We start from the raw sequence: 21,309 nt of genomic DNA on the forward strand, positions 1-21,309 counted from the left end.
CCTTTCCCCTGGGGGGGCAACGCGAGCCGTGCAAAAGAGGAATAGGGGAGGAAAATGGCGTCTGGGATCCGCCTACCTGGTGTTCCTGGCTCCTCCTGGCTTATCTTTCTTCTCTATCTTTCCTTCGTCCTCGCTTGGCCCGTCTCATTCGGCCCTCGCTTTCACCGGTGCTTCGGTGTCTCCTCACGCTCTGCCTGCCAGCCTCTCTCTCGAGGGGCACCTACTCCCCCCCATTTCTTTTCCTCCAGTTTCCGCCCCCACCTTCCTCCATATTGTCAATCCCTCATCCTCGTGCGGACCCTGGGGTTATCCCCTGCTGGTGCCCGCGCCGCGCCGCCTGTGAGTTTTTTCTTGTTCGGCTCTCCGATTTCATGTCACTGCTCTGCTTATTTTTACATTGTCCCATGCCAGCTCTCTTCTGCCTCCATCCTGCAGCGTGGCTGATGTGTGTTTTCCCATACCCTGTTTCATTTTCAGTGCTACAGATTCCATCCTTGTGCTCCAAGCTATTACGACAGAACTTATCCTACTTTAGAACCGTGTGCTACTCAGACTCTGTTTTTTCATTTGCATATGTTCTTTTCACTGCCAGTTTAAACATGCCACTATTCCTTTTTCTTTCCTGAGATACGGTTCTTTAACCTTTTCTTAGCCTTTCCTAACTGTAGTTTATTTTATACGGTTTCTCTCTGGGATGCTTATTTTTATTCTGAAATAACAAAAGAGCTATTTGTTACAAAGAGTTTCTAGTAGCAGGCAAGATATGCAACTGCTATATCTAACCACATGTTTGCATACTAGAATGATTCAGAAGCACACCTGGCAGCATGTATTCAAGGAAAGTTGAATGTCCACTTGTCTGGCAAATGAATAGACACTAGTGACTGATGTCTTGAAGTTGCAGTGGAAATATTAATTGCAATACTGTAGTTCACTGTAACTGAGGTGTTTTTCAGACTTCTGTATTATTGGTGGGAACTTTACCTTTATATATGATGATTATGCAGCGTGTTGCTTGCAAATCCAACTGGGCTAAATGCCCATGTAAGAGTATAGATAATGCTAGGGCCTTAGTAGTTTATATTTGTGAGTGTAATACAAAGAATTCAACTGGACAACAGTATTGTGTTGTATTTTTTACATTATGGTTTCTGCCATATTTAGGGCTGTATGAAACTGGTGAAAAACTGTCCCTTTGTAAACAGTTAAGAAAATAAACCACTGCATTTGATGCAGTTGCATCAAAAAGGGGAAGAGATGTAAGAGGGAAGAGTGTTTGAGATCACATCTACAATGTGCGTTAAAGCTTATGTGAAAATGCAGGCAAGTCTTTTGGAGGGTTTTCAATAAGATGAAAACCTTTACAAACAGGTTTGACGATGGCTTTCCAGCCATAATGGGACATATTCCTTGTCTAGTGTTCTCACGTTATTTTTCTCTTCCTAGAATGCCTAAGTCAAAGGAACTTGTGTCTTCAAGCTCATCTGCCAGTGATTCAGATAGTGAAGTTGACAAAAAGGTGAACATTATATGCAGTTTATTACTGCTGTATTAACTTGTCTATTTCAGGCTGGGGTTAAGGAATTAGGTGTGCATAATGTCACAACATGCATGTCATTCCATACAATTTATCAGGCACTTAACCCAAACCACCTCCCCCCATCTCCCCCTGCCTCCCCCAACAACTACAACAACAAAATACCTGCCAAGGTTAGTGTTTGCGTGGATAGGATGCTTTTTGCCTTGCAGTACACTTTTTTCCTTAAGTCGCATTTTGCTTTTTTCAGGGTTTTCCATATGATATATCTAACCGCAAGCTTCCTGGAATTCTTTGCTGCTTTGTGGCAAGTGATAGAAGGCTTCTGTATAAGCTGCCCCTGGTGGCAAGAATTTGGACTAATTTTGAGAACAAACACCCACCCACCCCCCATTTTGGTATCTGGATTATTTGTCCAAAGCAAAAACCTCTACTTGCCCTGTCCTCCATGTGCCACTTGCTTGTCTTGTTTGCATGTTCTTTTTCTCCATTTCAGATTCTTAGATTTACTGTAATACCATCTGCTAGTTTCTCAATTAAAAGCTGACCCAACCTGAATGTCTTTGAGTTGATTAATTTTAACATATGATGAATGTTTTAAATGGGAACACTCAATTTATACATTTATTATTAATATTTATTTAATTTGTAAGTTTGTATAGATGTACCAGTCATTATGAACAAAACCAGAAAACGCCAGTGAATTTATATTTTTAAGAAATGCTAGATGGTAACACAGACATCAGGTGTTTTAATGTAGTACATGAAGAGACTTGGTCTGCTTTACTGAATTGGTTCAAATATCGCACTTTGCAAATTAGGCATTCTGTCAGATCTTAATATAAGAGAAAATGGTTGGGGGATTTTTTCTGATAGGGAACTGTATTCCTGAAAAGGCATAGTCTTAACAGTCTGCTTTAGTGGGCAGTAAGGTGGTTTGGTGTTTGGTTTTTTTTTTTCCTATTATAACCTCCTGTATTTGTTGGAACTGTTTGTCTTTAAAAGACGTTATCCACATATGATTCTAGCAGGTGAGACTAATTTTTTGGTATCTTTGTATTACTCTTTCTGGGGAGGGCATGGTTACTGTATAACCATTAGTAGAAATGGTAACTTTGTAGCATCTGCAGGTAATTTGACTTAGCTGTTTGAATGTTTTAAAAACATGTTTAATTTATCATGCTATGGACAGAGATTGGATGCTGATTTAAAAAAAAAAAATTACTCTGGTGGAGGTGATTTCCAGATCCTTTCTTCATTATCTCATCTAGGTTTTTTTCTTTTTTAGAAGAGTTGTAAGCTGTCCTGCAGTTTTTGTTACACTTAGTGGAAAGGAAGGTGACGCTTCCATCAGACTTTAAATTTTTTATTAAAACTACTGAACTGACAGTATTACTGCGCAGAAAGAGCAGGATTTTTGAAATGTATTTTGATCTAATTCAATTGTCTTTAAAGCCAGAGTGTTACAGTAAACTTAACTGAGAACAGAATTAGGCTCATTTGAAGATTTTTAGTTTTTTTCTAAATTCCAGTCTAAATGTACAGTATTGTATTCCTGCTTTCACAGCAGGAAGGTGATAATGTGCATTGCATAGTAGTTTTTTGTGACCTGTAACGTAAACTTTTCTGTAACTTATAGAATGAGTTGTGGTTCATGCTTTTCTTTTTTTGTTCTTGCTCCAAGGCAAAGCGGAAAAAGCAAGCAGCTCCAGAAAAGCCTGTAAAGAAACAAAAGACGGGTGAAAGTTCAAAAGGTGCAGCTTCTTCTAAGCAAAGCAGTAACAGAGATGAGAATATGTTTCAGGTAAAATTTATGACTTTTAGAGCCTAGTTAAGGTAACATGTTACATCATATTCAGTATAAATCTTATGAAGTGATCTGAATATCTTGACAGCATAGTGCTTGGTCTCCTGAAGCCTTGGCCAAAGGGGATTATGATGCTAGCACACAGATGAGATGCTCAGAAAAAGCATTGTCAGGTTTCAGCAGAGTAAAACAATGTGAGTGGTAGCAACTGATTTAACCCTCACATCTTTGCCCATGGTAACTCTGGGTCGTCATTTTGTCAGTAAATACAGCACTTACCATGAGTATACTGTAAATATTAGATCAGAACTGTCAGTACATGGAAATGTTTTTTAATCAGGGCTCTTGAAAGAAAAGTTCATGGAAACCAAAGTATGGACTCTTCATTCCTATTTAACTAGGTCAAGGGCAACTTGGCTCCTGCATTATAAGGCAGCGTCTTGGAATAAGTTTTGCTTGTTCCTTTGTTTTATGATGCATGTTTTTTTCACAGAACATCCAGAAAGATTGAAATTTTTGACATGGTCCTTGTTTTCAAGTCGGGATGAATGTTCATTTTTCAGTAGCAAAATGCATTTGTGAATTCAGGGTATTGCAGTTCCTGGGATTTGCTGAGGCAGTAGCAGTGTGTGCTGAGAGCTGTGCAAGAATATACGTAGCTTAGAATTACCTGTTTTAGGGGTGTGGGTCAGGAATTGTTAAATGTCTCTGACTAGCTGGCTGGAAAGTAGCTTAAATTCTTAGAGACTTTGGTTCTTAAGTTTGTGAAAGGATGTGGGAGAGGTGCCTAATAAGATGGCCCCAACAGTGAGTAAGGCAAAAGAAACTCTTTGGGGCTGTAGGTGTGCAAAGTAATGTGGCAAAAAAAAAAAAAAAATCTTCTAGAGAGAAGACCTGCTTAACTGATATTGTAATAGAGGGCAGTTATTTTTAATGTATCAGTTCTGACTTTCCTCTTCACGTGTAGTTGGCAGAGAGAGCTTCAGTTGAAGACAATGCCCGGACTTCCCCATCAAAGGAAGAATATAGTATTTTTAGTTCTGCTGGGGCATGCTTTGAACCATGTAGGAAAAATGAGATAGTGTCTTCTACACCTTATGAGGTGAACTGCAGTTAGAACTCAAAAAAAGCTATGTATAAGCTTTATGCTATGTTTGTAATAAGTGCAGAAGTTCCAGCCTTGGAGAAAGCTGTTAAAATTTTTAATGCTCCCCTGATGCAAAAAAACCCCAAACCCTTTCAAATAAAACCAAAAGTATTTGTGTGCTCCGATTTCTTTGAACCTTTTTGACCTAAGATAATAAAAAGTTACTAAAAAGAGACAGTACAGGACTCATGTTAGTCTGATAAGAACAGGATTCTTCCAGTGTTGAGTATAATACAGAACAAATATTTGAATATCACCTTGACCTAAAACATCAGTGTTACTTAGTCTCTGCCTGCCTTTTAGTTAATCAACAACAAAATTTTTTTTAGATCGCTTATTGTATTATGTGAAGTATTGTGATTTTTTTTTCATGCTACATCAGCTTATGCGTGTTAACTAAGATGCAACTGTTTCAGTGCAGAAACAGCAGGTCTGAGCATACTTCCCCTCTCTCCGCCCTACCCAGGAGAGCATGTTAGAAGATCTAGTTGTGTGTTAATTTTTTAGGTATGGTTTTGTTTGTTCTAGGACTACTAGTAATACTAGAAACTCCCCTTTCTACTTTCCCATGGCAGTAAAATGATCTCTGATGTGCCAGTGACTTTGCAGTATAACTTAAAAATGTGGCTTCAGTTGATGGAAATCATGCTGTAAAGCATCTGTAAGATAGTCAGAAGTTCTGTAGTGTCCATATTGTGTATGGGAGTGGCAGCAAATGATGTGAAACTTAGAGGCTTGTTCTACACTCTCAGGGTGTGTTCTTAAACTATACATCTTTCCTTAATATAGAGCTCATTGTGACTGCTGTATTTGGAAGATTCAGCATTTTCATAAAGATCTACATTTTATTGGTTTTGTTTCAGACTAATGTTGGTGTAATGGTATTCTTGAGATTAATTATGAAGAATAGTATAAATATAAGTAGAAGGGAATTAATTCAGTGTAAGACACCAAGTGTATTTTATTTATTTACATGTCTTGGCCTTTTTAGGTTTTATAGGTAGCCTAGTATACTTACTTTGGAATTTGTTAAAGGATTTGGGTGCAGTTGGGGTATAGAAATTTATCTTACTCCCATTTCTGATGTATTACTGGAGGCCCTAAGGACAAGCATTATTCATGTTAATGTAGAAGGGTTTAGTGTTGATACATTAAATTCCTGTCCGTGGCTTCAAGCTACCGTGAGGTCTGCATCATGTACTTTGGTTAGTTTGACAGATCCTGTCATCTACCTATGCCTGATTTGGATAAGGTTTGTTAATGCTGTCAGGATGCAGTATTAATTGACTACCTAGAGTGGAACCACGTTGCATGATCAGGCATTTCACTGAAATTGTTACTTCGACAGTTGCCTGTCTGTGTGTTGTCTCATCTCTCCACCACCTTGCTCCTTTTATTTGTTATATTTATTTTAAAGTTTGGGTTGTATTTGTTTTTTGACTTGTGAGAAATAAGTTCTTCAGTTTCCCTGTGTAATGTCTTTACCTATCAGTAGATAAATACATAAGATTATGATGCTCTGGAAAGGTGATTCATTTAGCACATGAATTCTGAAACTTAGGTGGTCACTGATGCATTTCACAATCAGTTTGCTGTGTTGCAGATCTCGCTGTTCACATGACTCTTTATTGTGCTCCTTCTAATGCTATACATATAGGTATCAGATAAGAAAGAAGGATGGTTTTTTGGTGTTTCTGCTTCTACAGTGTGTATACAGTTTAATCAACACAAACTGGAAATAGGAGGAAGAACGGTAAAGAAGGTGGTTGCTGAAACTCATACAGGAAGTCGGTTGCATAGCTGTGACGGGAACCAAGACACAGTTCAGTGCATTTTATTCTAAGAAACAGAAACCTGGAAATAATGCTTTTAATGTCTTCTGATTTATGTAATTCAATACAGTCTAAGGAGCTGTAATATTTAATAAAAAGCATATGAACTTGTCTGTGAAGGTTGAACTGCAGTAACTACGCTGCTATAAATCAATACAGCCCTTGGAACACTTGTGATTACAGAGATACAAAGATGTCTCAGATCTGTGAAATTATTCTAGGACTGTCAGCTGCTGTGTGAAAAAAGAATTGTTCAGAAATGAATCTGTGCCAGAACTGCAGGTAACTGAACATCAAGAAGCATCAATTTACTTAAATGGTTAAATCTAGATTTTGGTTGAGCTTTTTAACCTTAGATGTTCATTGAAACTGTACTTCAGAAGCCTACTTAAAGGTTTTAGCAGTGGCAGCTTTTGCGTAGAGTTCAACTAAACATTCAAAATTTAATGTGAATATTCAGCTGCAATCTAGACAGTGGTATCTACTTGCATCAAAGATGATGATGCTGCATCAAAAGAATCGTGACCAGCAGGTCAAGGGAGGTGATTCTGCCCCTCTGCTCTGCTCTGGTGAGACCCCACCTGGAGTACTGCATTCAGCTCTGGGACTCCCAACATTAGAAGGACATGGACCTCTTGGAGCAGGTCCAGAGGAGGGCCACAAAGATGATCAGGGGGCTGGAGCACCTCCTGTGAAGAGAGGCTGAGAGAGTTGGGGTTGTTCAGCCTGGAGAAGAGGAGGCTCCAGGGAGACCTTCTAGCAGCCTTCCGGTACCTAAAGGGGGCCTACAAGAAAGCTGGGGAGGCACTTTTTGCAAGGGCATTGTCATGGTTTAACCCCAGCCAGCAGCTAAGCACCATGCAGCTGCTCACTCACCCCCCCATCCCCCCCCCCCCCCCGCAATGGGATGGGGGAGAAAATTGGGGAAAAAAAAGTAAAACTTGTGGGTTGAGATAAGAACAGTTGACTAGAACAGAAAAGAAGAAGCAGTAATGATAATAATAAAATGACAATAATAATAATAAAAGTATTGGAATATAGAAATGATGCATAATGCAGTTGCTTACCACCTGCCGACTGATGTCCAGTTGGTTCCTGAGCAGTGACCCCCTGAGGCCAATTCCCCCGAATTTATACACTGGGTGTGATGTCACATGGTATGGAATACCATGTTTAGCCAGTTTGGGTCAGCTGCCCTGGCTGTGTCCCCTCTCAACTTCTTGTGCCACTCCAGCCTTCTTGCTGGCTGGGCATGAGAAGCTGAAAAAGCTTGAGTTAGTATAAACAATACTTGGCAACAACTGAAAACATCAGTGTGTTATCAATATTCTTCTCATACTGAACCCAAACCATAGAACTATACCAGCTACGAGGAAGACAATTAACTCTATCCCAGTTGAAACCAGGACAGGCATGTAGTGATAGGATGAGGGCTAATGGCTTAAAACTGAAAGAGGGTAGATTTAGCTTAGATACAAGGAAGAAATTCTTTACTATGAGGGTGGTGAAACACTGCAACAGATTGCCCAGCAGGGTTGTGGATGTCCCCTCCCTGGAAGTGTTCAAGGCCAGGCTGGATGGGGCTTTGAGCAACCTGGTCTAGTGGAAGGCGTCCCTGCCTATGGCAGGGGGGGTGGAACTAGATGATCTTTAAGGTCCCTTCCAACCCAGACCATTCTGTGATTCTATGTAAAACCTGACAATTTCAGCATTTTCATATGGAACTGTTTCCATTTAAGGTAGACTTGGTAAATGTGAACTTTGCATTATTGCCCCTCGCCTTATAGTAGTTGAATTAAGACATACAGTCTTAAAATTTAAATCCTAAACCCTTTTACTGTATTTGCAGCTGTAGTCTGCTATATTGTATTAGATTTTATTTCTTTGAGCAAATCTGGAATTACTTGGCCCTGCACTAATATTCTGTGATAGCTCTGGGGAAAAAAAGGTGTTGTGGAATACTACTACTTGAAGCTGTTCTTAGAGGTGACCTTGAAAGTCACTGAAGTGTTAAAGGGTAAAACCAAGAAATGTTGTCCATGTAGGCTATTTAGGATATTCTTTGCCAGCAGTGCTGAAGGACCTGGGCATGGTACCAAGTTTGGTCTGAAAGAACTAAGCTACCATGACATCGTGCCTTATTTTTGAATGTTAAATTTGTAGTACTGTGGAAGTATTTAATAAAGCAGTCAAAAAATACTATCTTGTAATCTGTAGCATGTTGTTCATTTTAAAGGATGCTTTGAAGTAGGAAAACTGCTTCAGGCTTATAGTATCTAAAGATGTCCTAATTGTTTTAAAGTCGATTTTGGAGTTAATTTAGCGTGATCTGCTTAAGAAGAAGAATTACTTTAAGCAAACATAAATCATTCTTGTTTATTTTGTGAAATAACAGCTTATGACTTAAACATCTGTGGATGATTTTAGTTGATTAGACAGTTACTCAACCTTTCTGGTCAGACTTAAAGCTATTAGGGTGGGTTTGGGCTCTCGTTAAATTGTATCAAAATGCAAGATGCATAAACTAAGAAAGTTGAAGACTAAAGTTAATGTTTCATCAGGAAGGAATATTCTGTTATAAAATTGTTTACTTTAGAATGTGTTCTTTCTAAATAAAGTGTATTCAGAAAGTGCATAGAGAATTCTGAGAATTTCTTACATGAACTGTGTTTGATTGTGTTTTTATTACCTAATTTCTGATTCTCAAATTCACATTATACTTTGAATTTATGTGAACAAGTATTTTTTTATCCAATTTGGTCAGATCTTTAATGAGCCTAAATATGTCATGTAACGCATAGTTGTCAGTGTGACTGCTCCCCTTGCCCTGTGCTCTCTCCGCCCCCCCCCAAGAAAAAAGCACCTTCATAATTCAATTAAGCAACTGTGGTGCAGAAATTATGGAATTCCAAAGTCATTTCATATTATGCTACATGCTGGTAAACTTAAAGGATTCAAATGGTTTTTTGGAACACCTGGTACAGTGAGATAGTCTTTTAAGCACAGTTCCAATGAAATGCCATGAGGACTTGGGAGGGGGTGTGGGACAGTTGGTGGCTAACTTTCATTTTGATCTGTATTTACTGTGTTTAGAAAAAGAAAAAACCCAAACAAAAACCCCTCTTATTGTGATTATCTCATGTGAATATCTAATTTGCTTTCTGTATGTATGGAATGGACTAAAATTTAGATTTGGGAGTAGAGCTCCTTTTTTCCCTGTTTGTTTACAACTGCTGCAAACGAAGATGGTTATAATAGAGGCAAAATTTTATTTCAGAAAATAATAATTTAGTGGTTTTTCTAAGAAATAAGTGTGTTAAGAATGTAGCTATTTTTATTGTAGGAGAGCTAGTCTTACATTGAGCATTGGACGCTCAACTCATTTTAAGTCGTTCATCCATTTATATTGTCATTACTTATTAGCCTACTGACTACTCTGGCTTAAGCTTTTGATCTAGTTGTTTCTCTGGTGTCTAAAATAAGCTGCAGTGTGCCATGTCACGTGTCTGATACTGCTGGGAAAAGTGAATGCTGTAACATGTAAAATACCTAAAAGACCATTATGTGTGTTTTGACAGATTGGCAAAATGAGGTATGTCAGTGTTCGTGACTTTAAAGGGAAAGTCTTAATTGATATTAGAGAATATTGGATGGATCAAGAAGGTGAAATGAAGCCTGGCAGAAAAGGTATTGTTCTGCTTCGTGTTATTTTGTATTAAAACATTGTCTGCAGTTTGCTGGAGAACTTTGTGTATCAGACTTTTATGCTTTGTTGCTACATAATATTTTTAGAGTAGTATTTTTACATTTTTATAATTTTATTTTAACAAATGATTGGTTTTGTCTGTAGATTATAAACAAAAGCAAAGGGGCTTTCTTTGCCTGAGTCTGTTTTCCTAAATGGATCCTCCATGATTTATGGAAAACAAGGCATCAAATACAAGCAGATTTGGTATGGGAGTTACAAGCATAGCCATACTCCCTCCCTCCCCCCCCAATTAACAATGCAATTTCTTTCTATTATTACAATTGGTTTCTTATTTCAAAATTCACTGAAAAGATTTAACTTACTAATTTGTGATGTTATTTTCTTTAAAACAATTATGTCATTCAGTTTCTGTCAAATTTTAGTTGGAAAATATTAAAATGTTTAATGTGACTAATTTCGGAAAAAACATGTCAGGATTTTAATTGAGGTGAAAATACCTCAAGTGTTCAAGTTTTGGTACTGTGCTTCTACTCTGCAGCATGGCATAAGCCATTGTGCCTTTAATTGCCACTCCCATATCTGTTTTTTATGGCATGCCTTCACTGAACCATTTTCAGAACTTTGCCACCTGGAAGATGAGGATGCAAGGACAGTTATGGTAGTAGTGCTTTGCTTAATGTCATGTTGCTGCTGTTAGGAAAGCCTACTTTTAATTGGTTTTCATATTGCACGAAGAAAAGGGGTAAGTATTAAACAATTCTGCCCTGGAGATTGAAGACATTTAATGTAAAATCAGTATAAGGTTTGTTACAGTCTTCTGGTGTGTCCAGGAGCAACTCAGTGAATAGACATTTGGAACACTTGAGAAGCATTTTCAACATTTCTTAAATAACCACTGAGAACAGGTTTGTATGAACAGGTGTACTGGTACTGTACAGGAAAATTTCTTGGTTTGGGTTTGTTGTTGCTACTTAACAAAAAAGATTACGCTAACTCCTAAGGGCTTTAACCTGCTGTGTTTTGAGGTGGAAATCAAAAGTATATGCAGTTTGACAGGCAAACTACAATGGGATTTGATGGGCAGGCCTAGTGACAAAAATTGCATGATGTAGATAGAAATGCTTATTGGTGTGGCAAAAGAGACTGAACTTTATTAGGATAAAATTAATAGTAATATTATACAGTATGTGAGCCTAATGTTCCATTGATGGTCTTATGAGCTGCTTATCCAGCTATCCTGAAAACAATATAAGCAGTTGAGATTGTGTAAAAAAACATGAAAAAAAATTTGAGTTTTAAATTATTGTGTCAGATTGTTTCAAACAGCAGGTCTGAACCGCGTGCAGTTCAACTGGTATGTGGTCCAGGAATATCTTGATGACGTTTGGTCCCCTTATAATGGTTACCACACCTGATGCTGTTTTCAGAAGAAACCTGCCCTCTAAAGACTGGTGGAAAACTGCTTAGAGTAGCTCCATGCAGACTGCTTGCTGCTCAAAATTATGGTGGTGCTCTGGATGGTAGAGGGATAGACAGGGATGGTAGAAGTCAAAAAGGCAATAAGCCCCAGAACTGGAATTCAAAGTTTCACCTGTTTTCAGGTCCTGCTCCACCTGCAGGGAGAAAGCAATGAAGGAAGCCTGGTCACTGAGGGGGGAGAGTGAGGGTAAATAGTAGAAGAGCCTGGCTGGAGAGAGTATGAGAGGTAGGCCTGTGAGTCTGTACTTGCACAGAGTTGGCGTAGAAGTTGTAGGGGAAGAATGAGGAGACCAAAGCACAACGGAAACATGTGCCTGGACTCAAGTGTGAGGAAGTACAAATTTAAAACTGAGGAGGTGGGTTGTGGGGCAGTAAACGATTATTGATTGAATGTCACTAGAAACTATAGTGAACTTGAAGTGAAAAAATAACTTCCATGTTGGTTTGTGAGTGCTAGGGAATGGAATAGTCTCTCAAAATTGTTATTTATGATATGTGTTATTTACAGTGCTTTAAGAAACAGGAGGAAAAAAAAAACAACCCAGAGTTATGGTACTTTAAAAGCACATAGAAGTTCAGTCCCCAGAGGTATGGCTTTTAGGAGCCAACAGGAATACAGATGATTTCCTACTTCTCACCTGGGGCTTTTGTGCTGCCTTCTATCAAGGCCAGAGCTGTATTTCACTTCCTGTGTTTAGCCTAATACTTGTGAATGAATTTGTTACACTGTACTTACTTTCTTTGTAATTTATACTTGTCCAGAGATAAGCTGAAGTCTAAAGTTAAATTGAAGTGTTACAAATGAGTAGTTTCACTTTGTAACTGAGATGGTTGTTGAAGTAGCTCAAGCATTAATAGTTATGACATAGATGTTGTGTTTGAAACCAGTCTTAATAGCAATTTTGCAAGATCCTGCACCACAATTTTGGTTTTGTCTTAAGTGTTTATTTTTAATGCATTTCAGGTATTTCTTTAAATCCAGAACAGTGGAACCAGCTGAAGGAACAGATTTCTGATATTGATGATGCAGTAAGAAAACTGTAAAGACAGAGCCATACAGAAACTTTTATTTTAGTTGTTTAAAGCGGTCTTTTTACATTGGCTTTTGTTTTCTAAAATATTGTTTTCCAAGCTATTGTATATTTGGATTGCAAAACGATTTGTAAGATGAATACTTTTTTTATGTGCATTAAAAGTGTATTCTGAGTGAGGCTATTTGTGTATACTTTACTAAAAGGAAATGTGTTGCTTTCACCTCATGGTGTAAAATAAACAAATCAAATAATATGTAAAGCATACTTGTTTATGGCCTTTTGATTGAAGGTGTTTGCTGATAAGGCCACCTAATAGCTTTAGTCTTTGTTTTAGTTTCAGCTTAATTAACAGTTAATACGAATTTGTTTTCTGAGGCGGTTTCTTAAAATGTCTCCATTTATTTTTTCTTTTATTTCATACTTTTTGGTATTGCCCTGACAGCTTTCTGCTTTAAGACTTGATACAAACAGTGAATACTTGGTAAAACACATTTTTTGTAGATAACTTTAAATACTGTATTTGCAAATTTACCCTATTTATTCGGATGTAAACAGTCCTGAGTATATAGACTTTTTTTGCATTACTTGCATGAAGCATTATGCTAAACAGTAACACTTGAACACAAGCCACATGCTATTTCTTCCCATTTTTCTATAGCTTGCTTGACTTGGGAAATACAATTAGCCTTTTTTCTTGGACCCTAGATTTTAGAATGTGATGCATAAACTTCCACAGTAATAGACATATACCTCAGAGTAAGATAGTACTTAAAAGCTCCAAATGTGGTTATTAGTTAGGTACCCTTTTCAAGCTTTACATTAAATTCATTCTTGAACATGAACACATACTAACTAGTTATTCTATAGAAAAGAACAGTTAACCTGTCTTTGTAGGGCTTTTGTTCGTTTGAGACTATTGCATAAACAACAATGCTTAAACTAGGCTGTAACACAGGTTAAACAGTCAAACAGGGTTAAAATGGCGTCAGCCAAAATGCCTGGCTATCATGCTTCTGCCCTGTACACACTGCTTGCCCAGACCTCTTAACTTGGCTTGCTTTGTGTGGCTTACATGTGCACAGCTGTTTTATTTGTACAGAAGATACTTAGCGCTTACAGTGGAGCGCTGGTACATAGTGGATCATGACTCTAGCGAACTTTGCTTGTCATCCATTGTACTATTCTGGTAAGAGAAGCTTCTTGTCCAGTGGAAGCTCTATTAGACTAGATGCTGCCCCAGTTGAAGGGCTTCTTGGTAGGTGTCACAAACAATGGATTGAAGAAGGGAGAGTAAGATGTTTGAGTAGAACTAGGAGAGATAAGGGGCACACCAGTACCTAAATTAACGGCAAAAGATCAAAGTTAGCTGACACATAATAACTTCAATGAAGAAATGCACGTTAGCGGAATTGGAGAAGAGTTCATTTTCTGACTTCTTTCATCTTCTTTCTTCAATTAACTGAATTAACTTGATGAAAATAGACATTTCAAGGCTATGTAGTGAATGTACAACCTAATTGGTTCGGCTGTAATTTTCCCATTTGATGTTAATGTAGTTTTTAAATTTTGTATGGATAAACAGGATATACCATTTGTTTTATTTTGGAATATCTTAATATAATTGTTTATATTGCAGACACGCATAGAAGTGCCATATACAGACTGTTCCTGTGCTGCGGAGTTTATAATTCAATACAAATAGGTATTGAAGGGTGAGGAAGGGTGACTTCATCAAATTAAATATATATTACTTAATTTAAATATCAGATACATCCACCTGCTTTTTAACTTACCTATTGTTGACATATTACAAATAAAGTTAAGCTCTGCTTTTGTGTAGCTCAGGAAATTTTTAAGAACTGCTTGAGAGTGAGTAAAAGGGAGAAAAGATGTTTTGTGGTAGCAGATGCATTTTGGGGCACAGCATTTTTTTTGAGTGACTCTTAAAGGCGTGTAGGGGTATTTGGACCAAATAGAATAAATATGAAATAGGTGTTTTTTATTTGTGGTATGTATATGTGATTTTTTTCCTTTAAATCTGAAATTTTGCAACCAGATTTCACCCATTTTACCTCAAAACTTCCATGTGGCTACTTTAAAGTGCGTGATACATTAGAGGGAACGTTGTCCTCACTTCGATTACTGTGGTAGTAAGTCATTGGCAGTTGAGTATCAGAGTACAATATAATTTTTTTCAGGAAGGTGGAGAATTAATTTCGTTCATTTGCGGGGAGTAAGTGAAAAATTTTTAATATAGTGATTAGTTCTCTTGTGGAAACTGATGGTAGAGGTATTCAAAGAAATTAGTATTTGTTAACCAAGAACTATTAGTTCCTGTTATAGATAACGCCCTTGCTGAATTTGTGGTGATAATTACTGGACCTGTTTATGCCATTTTACTTGATAAAACTTTGGGCAGTTTGATTTTACTTAGCTTCTGTGTTTAAAAATAGTTTTCCATCTGCCAGTTATGTTTCTGCATGTAATAATGATAAAATACCATGTATTTTACCCGAGCCAGTCTTAACATCTGCATGAATGTCGTACAAAAAAGGTAACTAAATAAACCAGTCAGTTTCACAAATGAACTCCAAATGAGATGAGTTAAATTGTGAGGGAATTCATTGCACCTCAGATAACTGATGTGCTTGTTACTTGATAAAAATTTGACACATGCAGTGTTATTTTGAAATAAATAGTTGGTAGTGGTTTATCATGTAATTATCTACAGCTGCAGTCTTTCAATTTGAGAAGAAAATTCAGATTGTTTTTTTAATAAAGATTATTTTCTTGCAGACAAAATGGTAGTTATGGTACATGTAGAAGAGTCCATGGAAGAAAACTGCATGTATGAAAAGGCTGTGTAATGTGACGTAAAAACACTGCTCCCTTTCCCACTGAAGTGGCAAAAGAAAGATGCATTTGTTTCTTCATGTTTATGCAGGGCATATTAGCAATATGTTTTATAAGTTAAACCTACTGTGAAGCTTAGGAGGAAAAATAAATCACAGTTAGAGCTGCCAAAGTACCATATGTGTGATGAATCAAACTGTCATGTACAATGTTGCTCTTATGTAGAGGTGTTCATATTGAAATTAAACACAGTCCTAAGTTTGATATTTCTGTTAAAGGAAATGCCCCAGTTACTTCTTATGTGATCTGTTAGCAAAAAAAAAAAAGATGATTGTAATTCTGGTAACTCAAATGTCATATTGTTAATCATGTGGAATGTTACATGTTTTGCTCTGGGGGGATCTGCTGCAGAGAGGCCACTGGAAAGATGAGCCCTCCAACTGTAATTACCTTAATGTTCAAATAAAAAAATAGTTAAATGGCATATGTGTAATAACAATTTGAACACTTGGAAATAAATGAAGACTTCTGTTGACATAGTGTTATTTTTAGTAGAAATTTAGCTGCACTAAAGCTTACTTTTTCTTAAATCATTATGGAAATTGCTGTTTGTTCCTTGCAACCGTTGTAATTTGGAAATGTGAAAACTTAATCATCTTATATTTGGTCCATGTTTGTGGGTGGGGGATTGATTGTGTAACCCAGAGGGATAGAAGTTTTTCACTATGACAGAAGAACAAGTGTTATGTAAATACAGAAGCAGGAGATAGAAATGTGTTTTCAAACATCAAACAGAAGGAAAGTGCCTGGTAAGTCACTACTGTTCAGAAAATGGCTGATTATCTTTTTCAGTGGAGTTTCTTTTTGATGTGACAATAAATGTAACCATAGATTAGATAGAAAAAAGCTTCTCACCCATTTATTTGTTATCATTGGTCACTTAGATCAATGTAGTCTTCTTTAAGAAGAACGTTAATTTTTTTCACATGCTTGCTGTGACTGATTTGTAGGGAGTGGATTAATTGATTATAGCCTTGAATCTAACATTTTTCTGTTAGTTTAAGCAGCTTATAGCCACAGAAACAGAAATGACTGTGGATCAAAGGGAAGAAATGGAGTTTGGGGTTGATGGAGGGTCATCATGTCCTACTTATTTCTCATTTACTGCCATCCACTTACTGATAGGATTCATCTTTGACTGTAGCTCTGGTGACTGTATGGAAGAGCAATCAGGCAATGTTTTTCCTGTTGTGAATCAAGCCTGTATGTACCCTGCTGTCAATATTGTTATATTAGAAGTGTGAAGACACCTGCTGAAGAACTGAAATAAATGGTCCTTGGCTTAGTGATGGTTTATCAGGGAAGCTTAAATTGTGCTGTCTTGTGAGCAGAGGGACATGCTATTAGTCGTCGGGATAACTTAAAGGCTGAGAAGTTGGTGACAGCTGTTCCCTTGGTATTTCACTTCATTTAACAAAAATGTTATTTTTTGTAAGATCTGCTTATTTTGGTTTTCATTGTACTTTTCCTTTTAAATGAGTCCATATAGTTGTCATTGATGGGATGGCGAATGAGGTTGGAACTGAGGTTGGTTGAGGACTCAGGTGTTTAAAAATATTGTTATCCTTTGGAAGGAGGTGGGCTCTGAACTCTAAAGGTGACTAGAGCTTGCTGTAAAACTGCAAAAGTTGGAATGAACACTTCTTGGAAATCTCTAGCTGTATTTAGTAAGGCTAAATAAGAAAAACATTTTATGCCTCCTTGGCCAGCATTCCTAGTAGACTACTGTTACCAGTTCAGTTGGGCAGAAGTTAATGAGATAAAAACTGCTGAAGTAAAGAAATAGTAAGTTTTTACATAACCCTGTTACTGCTGTCATTATCTAAAGAAGTGTTTCATACCTCAAGAGTTTAAATGTTTTATGCTTTCACTAATAGGCTAATGTGCCAGAATAATTTTCAGGCTGTTGAAAATAAAGCCCATTTCGTCTTAGGAATAGAAAGACCTGAGTTGTTCTATTCACCAAAATGTCATCACACAATATATCTGAGGGAGAGGCGAATGGCATTGTATAGTAAGAACAAACTTGAGTTTGATGTGACCCTAGCAATGAACTACTTGAAATTGAAAGTTAGGTAGTATAGAGCAATAAAATTTTGCAGTGTGTTTGTGGTGTTGATTTTATGTAATCTTTGAAGCTTTTTGCTAGCTGTCTTGAAATGGCTCTGCAGAGCTCTGCTGTTTCTTCTGCTTTCCATTTGCTATCCTTACTGAGATCTGCAGCTTGTATTCTGGCTGGAAGCATCCTTTCATCTCTTGGAACACAAGCATTTCTGGCTACGCTCCCATCACATTACAAGGAGTATCTTAACAATTGGATCCTAATGATAGCTGGCAGATACAGCTGATATTGCTAACACAGGTCAATTAATGGTCATATGTCTTTTTTTTTTTAGCATTGTGATAAAGTATACTTAAGATAGTTGGATTACTCTTGCCAACATGCGTACTTCTCAAAGGAACTAATTTTCTTCATACTAGCTTGGATTATTGTTTTCAGTGAAAGTAGTGGGCAAATGCTTTTTCTGCTGAAGTGATTATTAACAACTTGGAAAATGCCACAGTGAGACAGTTCCTGGGGTAAAAATGAATAGAGTTATCAGCTGGATATCTGCCTGCCATAAGCAAGGATATTTGTAATTGCAGTGGTTTGGTTAATGGAAAGAAAACCAGTTGCTTGCGTAGCCTGAAAAGTTCCTAAAGTGCCATGTAGGATATGAGTAGCATTTATGATGATGTAAAGACTGCCCTCCTGGCTGTTAAAAGAAACCTTTGAACAATATTAATTTGCAGTATGCTTGTCCCTACATATACCCTGGTAAGAGAACTAGTCACCCTGATTTACTCTGAATCACTCAGACTGTGTAGGGAAAGTGCATATCTTTTTCTCGTTCTCACACAGCATCTGTTTTGTTACTATTCCATAGTAATGTGCATTTCATCTGTCAACAAATTTGTAGTAATCTGAGGAAAATGTTTATGGCTTATCTGTTAAAATGTTTGGGAACAAACATTTTGGCTTTTGGGGACGATTTTTTTCTAAATAAGTTACCTAGGTATTTTCCCCACCCCTCCTATACATTTGTTTGTGCCTTGGTATTTTAATATTTGGTATTTTGTTTTGCAGGAAACTGGAATGACTTTTTTCCTGTGATCATTAAGGTGTTTTGCAACTCCGTATTTTTAGCATGCTCCAGTTGCAGCTTTTGAAAATGAACTTGCAAAGGTCATGCTTGGATGCATTTCTTCGTAGATTTTGTTAGATTCCTAAATTATCTGGCTGAGACTGTTTGCTCTGTAGTCTGAGCAACTGTTGAAAAGAGAATTGTCTGTCAGGACTATAAAATTGCAAATTTGTGATATGCCATGTGAAAAGGTGAGGAGAGGGAAATGTGCAGTTAAATAAGTTTGTGTTTTTCTGAACTTTTTCAGGACATGTTCCAGAAACAATATTTTTCGCATCTTCAAGGCAAAAACACCAAAGTGTTAAAAAACGCTAAGCTTAAATTTGGAACTGCTTCTGTTCAAACACAAGTTTATCAGACATGCCCTTTTTTTAATGCAATATTTTTGAAAAAGTTATAGCAGTGATTTTTTGTTTAAAGAAATCTGCCTAGATAAGCACGATGTTTAGCACCACAAAATTTTCAAAGCTAATTGAATCTATACCAACATATAGTTTTTAAGTGTTTCTATTTGTCCTTTTGATACTTTTGAAGCATTCATCTTAACTGAATAGGTAAATTTCTGTGAAGCTTTGTGACAACTTTGGAGCCTTCCACAGATGGAGGTCGTATCCTCAGCTGCAGGAAGAGAACTGTTATCTTGTGTGGAAGTTCTTGGACAAAGAGGCTGCTGTGTGCTTTGGGCAATGAGTTTGATCTGCTTTAGGTCAGTATTGCCTTAAAGCCTTGGTATTAGCAGTCTGCTATATTAATGAAGGGTAGAACTGATTTTAGAGTTTTTGGTGTATTTATTCTATTGAAGTAAAATTTGGATGGATATTTAGTTTTATTAATGAAATGTTCTGTTTTGTGTGGGTTTGTCTTCAAAAGGATTGAGATTAGCACAGTCAAGAAATTTGTAATTCTGCAACTGTGTGGCGGGTTGACCCTGGCTGGACACCAGGTGCCCACTGAAGCCTCTCTTATCACTCCCCCTCCTCAGCTGGACAGGGGAAAGAAAAATATAACAAAGGGCTCGTGGGTTGAGATAAGGACAGGAGAGATCACTCACCAATTACTGTCATGGGCAAAACAGACTCAACTTGAGGAAAATTAACTTAATTTATTGCCAATCAAACCAGAGTAGGGTAATGAGAAATAAAAACCAAATCTCAGAACACCTTCCCTCCACCCCTCCCTTCTTCCCGGGCACAACTTCACTCCCGGATTCTCTACCTACCCCCCCCCGCCCAGCGGTGCAGGGGGATGGGGAGTGGGGTTTACAGTCAGTTCATCACATGTTATTTTCTGCCACTTCATCCTCCTCAGGGGCAGGACTCATCACACTCTTCCCCTGCTCCAGCGTGGGGTCCCTCCCACAGGAGACAGTCCTCCACAAACTTCTCCAACGTGGGTCCTTCCCACGGGCTACAGTTCTTCACGAAATCCTCCACCATGGGTCCCTTCCGTGGGGTCACGGCCTCCTTCAGGCATGTCCACCTGCTCCGGCGTGGGGTCCTCCACGGGCTGCAGGTGGATATTTGCTCCACCGTGGACCTCCCTGGGCTGCAGGGGGACAGCCTGCCTCACCATGGTCTTCCCCACAGGCTGCAGGGGAATCTCTGCTCCGGCGCCTGGAGCATCTCCTCCCCCTCCTTCTGCACTGACCTGGGGGTCTGCAGGGTTGTTTCTCTTACATGTTCTCACTCCTCTCTCCAGCTGCCGTTTCTGTCTGTCCCGCAACTTTTTTTCCTTCTTAAATCTGTTATCACAGAGGCACTACCACTGTCGCTGATGGGATCGGCCTTGGCTTGCAGCAAGTCTGTCTTGGAGGCAGCTGGCATTGGCTCTGTTGGACACAGAGGAAGCTTCCAGCAGCTTCTCACAGAAGCCACCCCTGTAATGTCCTCCCCCAAACCCTTGCCACACAAAGCCAATACAAACTGATGCATAGTTTAGATAATTTTCAGTTCTATTTTGTATCTGGTTACATTTCTGCTTGAGTCATTGCTAATGTACTTACATAGGCATCATCGATTGGTACATCATTTAGGATGGGAGTCCTGGTGCAAGGTAAGGTAATACTGTTCTGTTGCCAAGCAGAATTTTTTTTCATTATGGATCTGTTGAATGCAACATGTGTGGGAGGTGTAAATAAGTGGAATTAAGTAACTCATATCACTGCTTTTCACATTAAAAGTATACAAGATCTGAATTGAAAACCTTCCTATAAAACATTTTGACAACCTGTTGGTAATCTTCAATAGTGTGTGTAATATTTCAGAGAAGTGAGGTTTTTTTTTCTGGGTAAACCTTAATAATTAATTTTTAATAACTGTTATATTTTCTCTAACAAATATTCAGACAAATCTCTGTGTAAGTGGCTACTAAATGCAAGTTCTGTGCCAGCAGCAATACTTAAGTAATAATTCAGTATAGGTTAGTTAAGCATATGTGTGTACCGCTAAGTTTGTAAATGGTAGTGATGGATGCCCCCACTCTGACTGAGCGAGCAGTGTTCAGGAGTCACCCACAAGCAGGGCTGGCTGATACCAGCCGTACTGTGCAAACTGTGAGAACCGTGCGAGGTCACATCTTCTCAGGGACCAGGAAGTCTAGGCCATGTCTTATCGGCAGATAACAGCACCAGCCCAAGCTGGGACTAGAAAAAACTAAAGCTGTCACAG

General features: G+C 38.1%; 1 protein-coding gene across 3 annotated transcripts in view; it reads left to right on the plus strand.

Annotated features, from left to right (window-relative positions):
• Window positions 1-12,809, plus strand: part of SUB1 (SUB1 homolog (S. cerevisiae)) — a 13,331-nt gene extending 522 nt beyond the window's left edge. The window contains exons 1-5 of one of the 3 annotated variants that reach the window (XM_010563976.1): window positions 1-88; window positions 1,447-1,519; window positions 3,222-3,341; window positions 9,902-10,010; window positions 12,476-12,809. In XM_010563976.1, coding sequence (XP_010562278.1) covers window positions 1,448-1,519; window positions 3,222-3,341; window positions 9,902-10,010; window positions 12,476-12,555 — 381 coding nt within the window. In that variant the 5' untranslated portion in view covers window positions 1-88; window position 1,447 and the 3' untranslated portion in view covers window positions 12,556-12,809. Of the gene's footprint in view, window positions 89-1,446; window positions 1,520-3,221; window positions 3,342-9,901; window positions 10,011-11,633; window positions 12,344-12,475 lie in introns of those variants that run through there. The other 2 variants (XM_010563975.1, XM_010563977.1) reach the window with 2 other exon arrangements.
• Window positions 12,810-21,309: the final 8,500 nt, after the last annotated feature.

The sequence above is a fragment of the Haliaeetus leucocephalus genome, unplaced genomic scaffold, assembly GCF_000737465.1.
Source record: "Haliaeetus leucocephalus isolate CR32 unplaced genomic scaffold, Haliaeetus_leucocephalus-4.0 Scaffold174, whole genome shotgun sequence".
Taxonomy (NCBI): Eukaryota; Metazoa; Chordata; class Aves; order Accipitriformes; family Accipitridae; genus Haliaeetus; species Haliaeetus leucocephalus.